The sequence below is a fragment of the Symphalangus syndactylus genome, chromosome 1, assembly GCF_028878055.3.
Source record: "Symphalangus syndactylus isolate Jambi chromosome 1, NHGRI_mSymSyn1-v2.1_pri, whole genome shotgun sequence".
Taxonomy (NCBI): domain Eukaryota; kingdom Metazoa; phylum Chordata; class Mammalia; order Primates; family Hylobatidae; genus Symphalangus; species Symphalangus syndactylus.
The window spans coordinates 26851141-26863513 of record NC_072423.2 but is presented as its reverse complement, the minus strand read 5'-3'; the positions used below and the strand labels follow the sequence as shown (position 1 = coordinate 26863513).

Here is a 12373-nt window from a genome sequence, read left to right as displayed (position 1 = left end):
ACAAACAAAAAACACAAAGCCATGCCTACCTCATCTTGTTTTCTGTGGTGAAGGTGATGGCAGTCTGTTGGAGCGAGCATACCCCAAAGCTCTACAATGTGGCCAAGGACTTTGATTCTGCATTGTTCTTTTTTTAAATAATCATTCCAAATATAGTGAGATGCATTGCTGCAGGAAGTCCCTTGCCCTCCTAAACGCCACCCTACTTCTAAGAAGAATGGCTCAGTCCTCTCCGGAATCCACACAGGGGAGGTGATAGCATTACTTTCATGTAAATTATGTAATGCAAAACTTTTTAAATCTTCTCCTTAAAACTTTGTTTCATTTGTGACCAGCTTTCGTGGCCCCCCTTTTTTGTCCCCCAACTTGAGATGTGTGAAGGCTTTTGGTCTCCCTGAGAGTGGGTGGAGGCAGCCAGGGCTTAACTGTACACTGACTTGAGACCAGTTGACTAAAAGTGCACACTTTAAAAAAGGGGGGGAAAAAGAACCATTTTGAAGAACATGGTTAAATCTTCTTTTGCCCAAAAGCCATTTCTAGCTGCTTCTCTTCCCCATCACTAATACAGCATATGAACTCCATGACTTTGAACTCAATCATACACCATTGCTTATTGCTCACAATTTCAAAGTCCTTGATACAAAATCATGTCTGCAAACTGAGACCAGAGATTGTGTTTTATCGTTTTATACTCAAACATTTTCTAGGACTATTCTGAGCTTGAAATAAATGCACAGTAGATTCTTAATTAAGAAGTCAAGGGTTGATTAGGATGTTTATTCCACAGCCTCAATGAAAACTGTGTTTTATTAGTGTTTCCTACACACAAGCGTATTTCTTGTTTAAGGAAAGCCTTTTTCTTTTTCGAGACAGTCTTGCTCTGTCACCAGACTGGAGTGCAGTGGCGAGATCTTGGCTCACTGCAACCTCCGCCTCCTAGGTTCAAACTATTCTCCTGCCTCAGCCTCCCAAGTGGCTGGTACTACAGGCGTGTGCCACCACACCCAGCTAATTTTTGTATTTTTAGTAGAGATGGGGTTTCATCATGTTGGCCAGGATGGTCTCAATCTCTTGACCTCGTGATCCACGCGCCTCGGCCTCCCAAAGTGCTGGGATTACAGGCATGAGCCACCACACCCAGCCAGGAAAGCCTTTTTAGTCATATAACCCAATAAAGAAAAGGTAAACAAATTTTTTATTCAAACTACATGGTTTGGGAAAGGGGGGAAAGAACTTGTGTGGAAAACTTTGATACCCACAAGACGGGTAATGCTGTAATAACTTTATATGCTTAGTTTGGCTATCAGTTCAGTTCAGCTACATCACCCCAACTTTGATATCTTAACTACAGGTAAAAATATTCCCCTTGTGTCACATTATGATGCTGAGCAAATACATAAACTCACTAAGCTGTCACTGGCATTCATTTGAGAAGTGGGTACTTGGCACAATACACAATGGGGATAGACAGTCTACGGAGACACTGACCCTGTGATTAAGATAAAATCCTACAAGGAAAGAAAGTTCTTTATGTATGAACCAATTTTGTGGGTAATACAAGGTCAATTGTCCAAGACTGACTGCAAGGGCAATGGTAATTCAGGAAGCCTGAATGTGATCCTGGTGGATGATGGTATTTTCTGTGAAACTGTGTCTTTGAAATTTACAGCCATCTGGGTCTATAGTCTTCTTACTTATATCCCAGAATCTGGAACATCCCACAGGCACCTCTGGGATGATGAAAGTGCTCATGCATTGAAGTCAGACAACCCTGAGTTTGAATCCTGGCTCTCACACATAGTTTTGTGACCTTGGGCACATCATTAATATTTAATCCCTCTGAGGTTTGCTTCACTTCTTTGTAAAGCTCAGATAATACAAATGCTACAAAATTGGCTGTACGTGAGATGGCTGTATGTGAAGTGCATAAAATAGTGAAATATACTGTCAAATCCTCAAGTTGTCACTCTCTTTTAATATCTAATAAAAAATGCTAGAAGTGGAAAGGTGTTGCTTAGATGAAGCCAAGTAAAACATAAGTAGGGTAAGGAGGTAGTTTTAGGAGAAAGGATATTTGGAGTCCATCTTTTCTTCTCCAAATCATCTAAGTTTACCATAACTTTTGGATATAATGGCAGATTAGATTTATTACTCACTCTATCATACTTATTTTAGTATTAAACCTCTCTCTCATATTAATAATTTAAGAGATGAAGTTTTGGCCGGGAGCAGTGGCTCATGCCTGTAATCCAAGCACTTTGGGAGGCAAAGGCGGGTAGGTCACTTGGGGTCAGGAATTTGAGACCAGCCTGGCAAAACATGGTAAAACCTCATCACTACAAAAAATACAGAAATTAGCTGGGCATGGTGGCAGGTGCCTGTATGCCAGCTACTCAGGAGGCTGAGGTAGGTGAATTGCTTAAACCCAGGAGGCGGAGGTTGCAGTGAAGCGAGATCACATGCCATTGCACTCCAGCCTGGGCAACAGAGCGAGACTTCATCTCAAAAAAAAAAAAACAAACAACAACAACAACAAAAAAAACAAAAAAAAAGTCTCACTCTGCTATATAGGCTGGAGTGAGAATGCAGTGGCATGACACATTAACTTTTTTTTTTTTTTTTTTTTGAGACAGTCTTGCTCTATCACCAGGCTGGAATGAAGTGGCAAGACCTCTGCTCACTGCAACTTCTGCTTCCTGGGTTCAAGTGATTCTCCTGCCTCAGCCTCCCGAGTAGCTGGGACTACAGGCACGTGCCACCACCCCTAGCTAATTTTTGTATTTTTAGTAGAGACGGGGTTTCGCCATATTGGCCAGGATGATCTCGATCTCGACCTCGTTATCTTCCCACCTTGGCCTCCCAAAGTGCTGGGATTACAGGCATGAGCCACTGCGCCTGGCCTAGTAACTTTTTTAAAGTCATTTTTAAACACACTTTAAGTTCAGAAGTGACTTCCAGAGTTCCTTCACTTGTGCTGAAAATCATTCACCAAAAGCCACCTGGTAAAGATAATTCTATATAATCAAAGAACATTCCATCATCAGTAATGCTGCATCACTTACAGCTCAATTCAAAATAACCTTTAAAGACTGGCTTCCTGGAAGGCTGGTTCTTTATCTCACTTTAGTTTAACGAGGTAGGAGAGCTAACTGTTTGGTCAACTGCAAAGGCCTCCATGCTCCTTTAAGGATCAGTCTAAATGGGTCTGCATGTGTCCTGGGGATGAGGACACTGGTTTCTTACAGCAATGCTTCAAGATTTTATGCATCTCTCATTAAGACAGATTCTGATTTAAGACATCTGGGGGCAGAGGCCCAGGATTCTGACAAGCTCCCAAAATCATGCTGTGCAGCTGCTTTCCAGATGATACTTGAGGTAGTGAGAGTCTAAAGGGCTAGGACAATCAAGTTACAAACTAAGGAAAATAATATCCTCTATTCTTGGGATTCCAGATGAGTAGATTATAGAAACAGGATAAGACCAGTGGAATACAGAGAACTCTTGACTTCCATAGAGAAAATAGATCTAAAAACAAAATTAAGATCTTTTCATATACACAAGGATCAACACTCCCTTTTCAAGCTGAAGGCATCGTTTACGACTCCTTTAAACAAAGTTATTTATTCTTCTTGATATAAAATAACATTTTTGCGAGATCTCATAGCAGTTTGAGTAGCTGTTAGTGAAAACACATGCCAAGGTGCTGCTAGTGTCTCCTGTTGAAAGAGCATAAAAGAAACAACACACTGCTTTAAGAAGTCTGGAAAAGACAGTAATGGCATTAACAAACAGAATAATCGGGCACCAAATGGTTTCTGAAAATCTAACATGCATTCTGTAACTGTCACTGATTTATGTGAAGTCCAACCTTCAGGGACTGAATAAATGAGCAAACCATCTCAGAGACATTTCCCATGTTAAATTCGAGGCTTTATACTGTGCTGATAGGAAAACAATGTGTCCTAAGAAACACTGTGGTCGTGTGGATGAAAGACATGGCTCGAACCAGGCAAGCAATCCTGCTGCCAGCACCACCAGGTCACTTCACCGGCTCGGTGACCTTGCTCACCCGGTTAGCCTCTTGAAGACTTAACCTGCCAATTGAACATACTCCTTTCTCCTCTACTCTCTCATTTTGTTCAGCGTTCACCCCCCTGCATGTGCCAAGAGAAAGGAGCCTTTCCTAAGCCCAAGGAGTGACTTGATTTGCCTAAGTGATTGTTGTCCCTCCACTGCCAACAACAGATTTAAGAGCAGAAGTACGCGATGTAACTGATGGTGCTTTTGCACCCATAAACTGACAGCCCTGGAACCACTTGCGTCTGAACCTTTGGGTATATGAAATGCCCTCAGCTGCAAGTAGCGCTATGATTGATTTACAGGCTACAACCTTATGAGGAATAAAACATCGTTTTCTTTCAAGTTCGTTTCTAGGGACTGCTGCGTTACCTTGTACTACTCAGTATTCATCCTGGCAACCAGAACAGAGTATGCGAGTCTCAGAGACAGTCAGGTGTGGGCATATGATCACATTACCTTGTACAGCGTCTCTAAAACGCAGATATCCAATAAACGTTTATGGGTGCATGTTCCCCTATCCAGTGAGAGCACTGGAACAGAACCAAGAATTCAATGGCGAAAAACCTACATCAACCCTCATCTCCAAAAGGCTGCAAGCAGAACAGTGGTTCTCTCCTTTCAGAGATAAGAACCACCTGGGGAACATTTTATAACTACCGATTCCCTAGCCCCATCCACGCTTAGTTTTAACAAGCACCCGGGTCACTCATTTAACAAATACCCAGGTGAATCTGTGGCCCACATTTTTAGAAAGACTTTTTTCCTCTGCCCCAACAATCTTTTTGTTTTCACTCAACACAACCACTCACAATCCTCCCCCTACTTTTTTGCCCAGAGGCCGTGACAGTCACACTCTGCCCCAACAGAAGGTCAGAAGATAGACAAGTGCCAGGAATTGCCTTGTCGACTCTGTACTTTCAAAACAAAACACAAATACGAAAAGCAGCCATCCGTGTTTGCTATGCCCCATTGTTTACGCCCCAAATCCAATCCAATCTCCTTCACAGACTTGTAACCTCTTCTTCTGCGACTTTCACCACGCAAGTATTTCAGGGAGCGGCAACCATCCTCAGGATATCAGGGCACACACCCTAGACGCAAACTCAGTTGCCCAGTGTTGCTCTGACTCCGATCCACCAAACACTCAAAGATTCGCACCGCGCGGCACGCACTCAGCAGGTTCCAACGTAAACGCTGCTCGGCTCCCAAGCGCATCTCCAAACCCCTTCTTTACGGCGCCGCCTCCCCAGCCAGCCCCGGTGCGCAGTGGCGAACAGTCCGCAGAGCCCCCAGGCTTACCTGTAGCATGTGGTAAGCTCGCCTGAAGACTTCAGACACGGGTATTTAGTCGTCGCGATTCTGCTCTCTGAGCAGATTTCTCTACGAAAAAGTGCAGAGGAAACGTTCGATTCTCAGCGGGAGAGCGGAGGCGGGCAGCGCGCGCTGGGGAATCCCTGGCGCGTGGGGATCGCCGGGCTCTGCGTCCCTGCGCGCTGGGCAGGGGCTGGTCCCCAAACGCATACGCGGGGCAGACTCCGGGCACAGGGACGAGCCAGGCGAGGGTCACGACGAGGCGAACCAGCTCCAGGAGAAAGGAAGCGAGGTTCACGAGCTGTGCCCGCCAGTGTGGCACCCAGGGGGAGGCAGGAACGCGGGGCGAAGGGTATCCCAGACGCGATCCACGGATGGCAGGGCACAGAGACTGATACCCGGGAGCGGAGGGAAGTGTCGCCCAGGACAGCTAAGCACTCTCCTTACCGCCGGAGGAGTGAGGGCGTGCGGATCGCTGCGGGAGTGGGCGCCGGGGAGGACCGCCCGCATCCCGCGAGCCGGGCGCGCATCAAGCAGGAGCTCGCCCCCCCGCTGGGGCTTGCAGCGCTTACCTGTCGCCGTCCTCCGCCTCCTCTCTGTAGGTCCACGTGTGTCCCAGCGCCAGGAGCAGCAGCAGCGGACCCAGGCTCCTGCCCAGCTGGCCCCTGGCGGCTCCTCCCCGGCTCAGAGGCGGCGGCACCATCAGGGAAGCTCCCGGCTTCTTCCTAGCGCTGAGCTCCGTCCGGGCCCCGTGTCCTGCTCCTCCGCGGCCGCGGCCGCCTTCCCTCTTCCCAGCAGGGGGCGCCAGAGAGCAGGTGCGTTTGCACCACCTGCACGGGGAGCAGGGGTCCGGAATATTATGGGGCTGGGGGGAAAATGAGGCTAGGAGTTGGGGGGGTCGGATGCAAACCCAGCAGAGACGCAGGTAAAGGGGGTACCTGCGGTGTCCGGCTAGCGCGAGGTCCCTGAGGTCCAAGTTGTCTGGTCGGGACGTTCACGCCCGATTGACAGACTTGCTGGACTCGGCTTGGGGCTGCGCCCTCGCCTCTTCCTCTTCCCTCTCCCTCCTCTGGGAGAACCGCGCAGGGTGGGGAAAGCGGGCGGTTGTTTGCATTTTGCACCAGGGTCGCACGACCGGGAGGAGGAGGAGCTGATTCTCCACCGGGGAGAAGAGGGAGGGGTAAGAGAGGGATTAATAAGCTTCCTTCTTGTTGTCCACGGGTTTACTAAAGCCTAGGGTCAGGCCAGTGTTCGCCTTTCCTCCTTGAGGACCTACCCTGAGCTTTTCAACTATCTTAGTCTTCTTTTCTCTTAGATTATGTGAGGAAGGAGTTGAAAGACTACAACGGGCCTCTCAAATTGTTCAAACCTGAAATAGCGCTATTTATATAGTGTAATCACTCCTCCTTAAAACCTTTAGAAGAAAGTTCTCTGGTTGTTTCATTGGTCAATAAACCATGCGCTGTCTTCTTCATAACTCGAGTTCGAAACAAGTAAGGAGGTCTTTCTGGGAGCCTTACATCTCCTTGCCCTGAGCGGCTTTAATACTGTTTCCATGCCGCGCACATCAGAGTTGGAAACGCCCGCCCTCCCCATCAAATGAGACACGTGGGGGCAAATTAATCACAGGTGCTGCTACCTGCTAGTGTATGCAGCCGTGTTTATAGGTAACAAGAAAACGGAGGAGGGGGGCCGTAAATCTGCTCCCTTGACGGTGACCCTAATTGTAATTCATGTGTCAGCAACTTAACACTTTGTTGTGCTTTAGGAGTTTTCTCAGCCTTTTCAAGAGAAACTGGGGACGTGGATGTGGCCCAGAAATAAGTTGAAAAAGGAAAAGTTCTAATGCCTAAGCTCTAAAATATGCGTGGTTCTGCATCTCACAGGACAACGAGGTGAAAAGGTGGCTTGTTCACAAGTGGCCGGTGTGTAAATTGGTTAGGTAAGCACATGTTTTGATACACAGAATACTCTGATCAACTGAGAATTACCACACATATCACGCACACATTGATTTTTTTTTTTTTTTGAGACAGAATCTCACTCTGTTGCACAGGCTGGAGTGCAGTGTCTCCATCTTGGCTCACTGCAACCTCCACCTGCCGGGTTCAAGAGATTCTCCTGCCTCAGCCTCCCAAGTAGCAGAGATTACAGACGCATGCTACCACACCCGGCTAATTTTTGTATTTTTAGTAGAGACAGGGTTTCACCATGTTGGCCAGGCTGGTCTTAAACTCCTGGCCTCAAGTGATCTGCCCAACTCGGCCTCCCAAAGTGCTGGGATTACAACCCACACTGATATTTTTTATAGCAATGACAGTCTCATTCTTCCATAGAATGCTATATCTTTTCCTAAGATTTTTCATATTCAAGATTTTATTTGGTTCCCACAGTATCCCTTCAATCTGAGCATCTGATTTCTTAGTTCTGTGAGGTGTGTTTTTTGTTGGCTTATTTTACAACACTTACATATTCGGAAGACCACCCACTTGATATTAACATATGACACTGCTACTTAACACAAATGAGTTAATTTTTATTTGATAATTCAGAAGACATTTCAGGATGTTGCAAAACTGGAGAGTGATCATCATGAGGTCAGAAAAAAAAAAAAAAACTTACCATGAGGTCAGAAAAAACTGGATTCAAACTCAGGCTGTTTGGTTTCCTGGAGGAGTGATCTGAAGCAATTTACTTCTGACACTCTGTTTTCTCATCTGTAAAATGGGGAAATATCTCTCATCAATTTTTATGAGTATTAAATGAAGTAATGCTTCTATAGCATTTTGTTTATCATGCCTGGCATATATTGAGTGCCCTGTAAACATTGTTACTTGTAACGTAATTATTGTATTGCACGGAACTTTAAATTTTTGCCTTCTAACTTTCTAGCTTTTCACTTCCTATGTATATAGGAATCCATTTTATAACAGTTGTTTGGGTTCCTAAAGAGAGACCTCACTAAGCACATGAGGAAGAAACCCCTTCTGGGGCTTATCATAATTGTATCTCTTCAGATTGTGACAAAAAAGTGTTTGATATCCATCTTGGAAGGGAGAGGCCATCTTGTAATCTTGTAGGCTGTTCTATTTTTAATTCCCTACCAATTACTGTATCTTGACAACTTGCTACCTTTTTTCTCATCTTTACTCATTTTATTCTTCTACTGTTGCTTTGTGGAGGTTAATTCTACAAGTAACAGAGTGTGGTATAGGAGATTAATTATCAGTTTCATTAAATAGTTACTAGGCCACAAGTGTAGACTTGCTGCATTTCAGGGAAAGTGATTCAGGCTGCAAAATGATAACAGCAAAACCATTATACACAGCTGTGTGGCAGAAGATTGGCATCAGAGCCAACTTTGCTGCCTTTTTATTTTCAGCCCCTGGTGCTGAGTGCCTATGAGAATAAGGGGTTAGAGAAGCTGCTGGGGCTCAGCAAACAGCTCAGGTTTGCACAGGGAGGAAATCCCAACGGTGGGTGGTCAGAGCATTTCATACATTTCTGCAAGAGGTGATCTGGAGCTGAAACCTTCTGAAAAAGCTTTGCCTGGAGGCCTGCAATTTCAACCTACTGCCAGCTACTGACAGCACGGGGTGCATCGAGGGGTTGCTGGTCCGGGGAGCACTGCCAAGCCTGGAAAGAGCTATGGATGGCCATATATGGACACCTGCCCCCGAAAAGCCAAATACTCCTGTAAAAGACAAAACCTGCATTGCCCAGGCTGTGGGCTGCATGGGAGATGTCAGTGCTGGGGCTGGCTGTGGTGGGAGCCTCAAGGGTGCTGAGTTTTCTTTTCTCCCTTCTAGACCATGCGCAAGCCCAGGCCTGCCCTGTCCCCTCACCTATGAAACACTGGCCTGAGAGAACTTGCCATCCACCTCTTTCATAGGAGTGTTACAAAGATTAATGATAGGGCCCTAAATGCTCCTTGGGGGAGGCTGTGTGTGATTATGTGATTATTTCTTTTCGGCATACCACTCTCTGCAATGTTTTTCATAAAGATCTGTCAGTTTTCCTGAAACAAACCAGAGAGTGGATAGTTATACAATTTACTGTGTCCTGGGGATGTGGGGCTGTGTCTGGGGCTTTCTAGTGCATACTGTGTTATAGGTTAGAGTCCCTGGTAGACCAGGTATTGTTAAAGTAGTACTGCTGCATGTTGCCTGGGGGTGGGGTGACTGGCTGGAGAACAGAGAGATGGCTGCGTACAAAAGTAAAGTGAAAGGAAAAAAGAAAAGTAAACACCAGGCCACAGGGCAGAGAATATGCTTCTAAATAAAACCAATTGTCTCTTCTCAGTTTTAAGGGACTCCAACATCTTATTTGGAGAAAATCGGGATATAAAGAACAGACCACCACCAATTGGGACAATTCATTTCACCATTTAAAGATTTTCCTATAAAAAGGATTTGTGGTGGCTGACAAAAAATAAACTATTTTATTGTGTGTGTGTGTGTGTATGTAGCATAGGGCAAAATTAGATAAAGAAATTAAGGCAAAGGAAAAATCAGGATCAAATAGTAAAATAAAGCTGATGTTATGTTAATTGGCAGGGCTGTATAAGCAGAAAGTCCTGGGCCACGTTTCAAGCAGATCACAAGTCAGTTCTCAAATTCTCAGAAGTCAACTCAGGATAATTACATGATCAGTCATGAGATTCAAGGTAACCATAAAAGAAAAGCCTATAAATTGCTTGAAAAAAATGACAGATTATTCCCCCGGTCTCCCTGAAATATAGCAACAGTCACCTAACTGTAAGGTAAGGTGAAATAAGGCTCAACAAGTGTGGGTAAAGTTCATATTGTACTGTGAGTGATAGACATACAATAAGATATCCCTAAAATAAACAGTTGCCCTGATACCTTTCCTTCAGCTTCAGTTTCAGTTTTGATTGACGTGTATAGCCAGGTCTGCTTAGAGAATTAGGGTTACATCTTGGAAGGTGTGAAAGTGTGCCAGTCTCCAAACCATTGTGGGGGACTGAGGCAAGAAGAATAAAAAAAAAGTTTTTAAAACAGTAAATGGATGTTAAAGCCCTGGTTTTTGGGTGTGTACATTACCTTTGCACTAAGCCTGCCTTAGTTTTAACTTGCACAAATTCCAAAAGTTGATTGAAGCTGTTGGTCTCTGGAATTTTCTCCCAAGGCAGGAAGAAATGTCTGATTCCCGTGTCCATGGTAGAATCACACCATTGTTGCCCAATTTTGAAATAAAAGCGATTTTCATCGATTAGTTAGCTTTATACGTGGGTAGGCCACTCAAAAATGTACAAATAGAAAAAACAGAACCTTCTTGCAACATGATTATCTCTAAAAATATCAAGAAAAATTATTCATGTGATTTAGATGTCTTATTTGGTCTGGAAAGTTGTAACACACAGGGGCCCAGTCTAGGTTTTCCCCCAAATCACTATCTGTTGAGGCAATATGAGTTGGCAGTCTCCTTGACCAATCAAGAGCTGTAGGATCAAACCTGGGATATGGGGTGGAGAAGTGTGTTCTAACGCCACTCAATTCTGCAGCTCCCTTTGCAACAAATAGAGATGGCAGGAGCTGCAGCTGGTCTGACCCATCTCTTGTCCCCATGAGCATGAACAAGGAAGGACAAGGGGCCAGCAGCAGATGTGGGGCCACTGGCTCACGCTGTGAAGTCCCTGTTCTAGAAAATGGATTTGAATCACCCAAGGACTTATGAGCTGACTCTTTTGAGTGTCTGTCATTCCAATGCTAACAACATCTCTTTTATTTTTGAAGAGCAAATCCGGTTTATCTCTCTTAACTCGGTGAGGGTAAGAGTTACTTAATATTTATTAAGAACTGGGAGATATTCACTCGGTAATATGGTATCAAGCCAATTTGACAGGTAATAATGCTGACTTGGAAAGTGTTTTAATTTGAGCCAAGATATCTTTTATGGTGGAATAAATATAATTCTACTACCCATGCCAGCAGAGGATGCTAATTTAAAACATTTTTTTCCCTCTGGATATGAGGCTGACCTTACTTTCCTCTTTTAAAAACTGGACTTAGAGAAATAGCACTGGGAGTTGGGAAAAAACTAGACTTAAAAGTAAGTTTTACTTTGGTTTGAAATTCAGTTCTACCACCTAATACCACTATGACCCTGAAACATTTGCTTCATCTTCCTGGGACTCAGTTTATCCACAAATAAAACAGAATGACAATATCCATCCCATAGAACTGATGAAAAGAGTAAATGGGATCTATAACAAGCCCATCACATCAGAGGTAATAAATGATACCTAAGATTATTTTAGTTTTTCTCTTCAATAATTGGGATGTAGTTATGCTGGACCATCCACCCTGTCTCATCTTATTTGCTTTCCATGAAAGATAACTTCGTGAAATGGATAGCTAAGGATAGGACACCATGTCATAGAACAGCCTAAAATAAATAGCAGAATTGACATTGGTGTCGTTAACATTGTGCTTAAATCAGATATTAGGGGGTGACTGAGGCTGTAAATCAAATCACCCAATAATGGTTGCTAGAAAATAGAATGCATATACTTCCTTTAGAGAAGAGCTGTGCTTCTGATTACTGTCTGTCCTACTTTTACCTCATTGTTTAAATGTTTGAGAGGCTACCTAGTTAAAATCCAGCTGTGATCAATTCTATTTTTCATTTATTTATTTTAGAGACAAGATTTGGCTCTGTTACCCAGGCTGGAGTACAGTGGTGCAATCATAGCTCACTACAGACTCCAACTCCTGAGATCAAGCGATCCTCCCACCTCGTCTTCCCAAAGTGCTTGGATTACACACGTGAACCACAGCTCCTAGCCTGATCAGTTCTAGAGAGGCAAAAATAACTCTTCAAATCTATCCATTAGTGACATCATGTTCTGTTGAGCTTTTCTTACTGGGTGACATCAGGAAAGTTTGCAGCAGTGTAAGGGGCCCCAGCCTAAGGAGTCCACAATCTCCTTGAAGAGCAGCTGTGTTTAAAGGAAACAGCA

At 44.5% G+C, this 12373-nt stretch overlaps 1 protein-coding gene across 2 annotated transcripts in view; it reads right to left on the bottom strand.

Annotated features, from left to right (window-relative positions):
- The window catches only part of CCBE1 (collagen and calcium binding EGF domains 1), a 295390-nt gene extending 288960 nt beyond the window's left edge, over positions 1 to 6430 (bottom strand). For both annotated transcript variants that reach the window (XM_063639432.1, XM_055297498.2), the window contains exons 1-2: positions 5964 to 6430; positions 5380 to 5460 (exon numbers count right to left, since the gene is read on the bottom strand). In XM_063639432.1, coding sequence (XP_063495502.1) covers positions 5380 to 5460; positions 5964 to 6094 — 212 coding nt within the window. In that variant the 5' untranslated portion in view covers positions 6095 to 6430. The remainder of the gene's footprint in view (positions 1 to 5379; positions 5461 to 5963) is intronic.
- Between the last annotated feature and the right edge of the window lie 5943 nt (positions 6431 to 12373).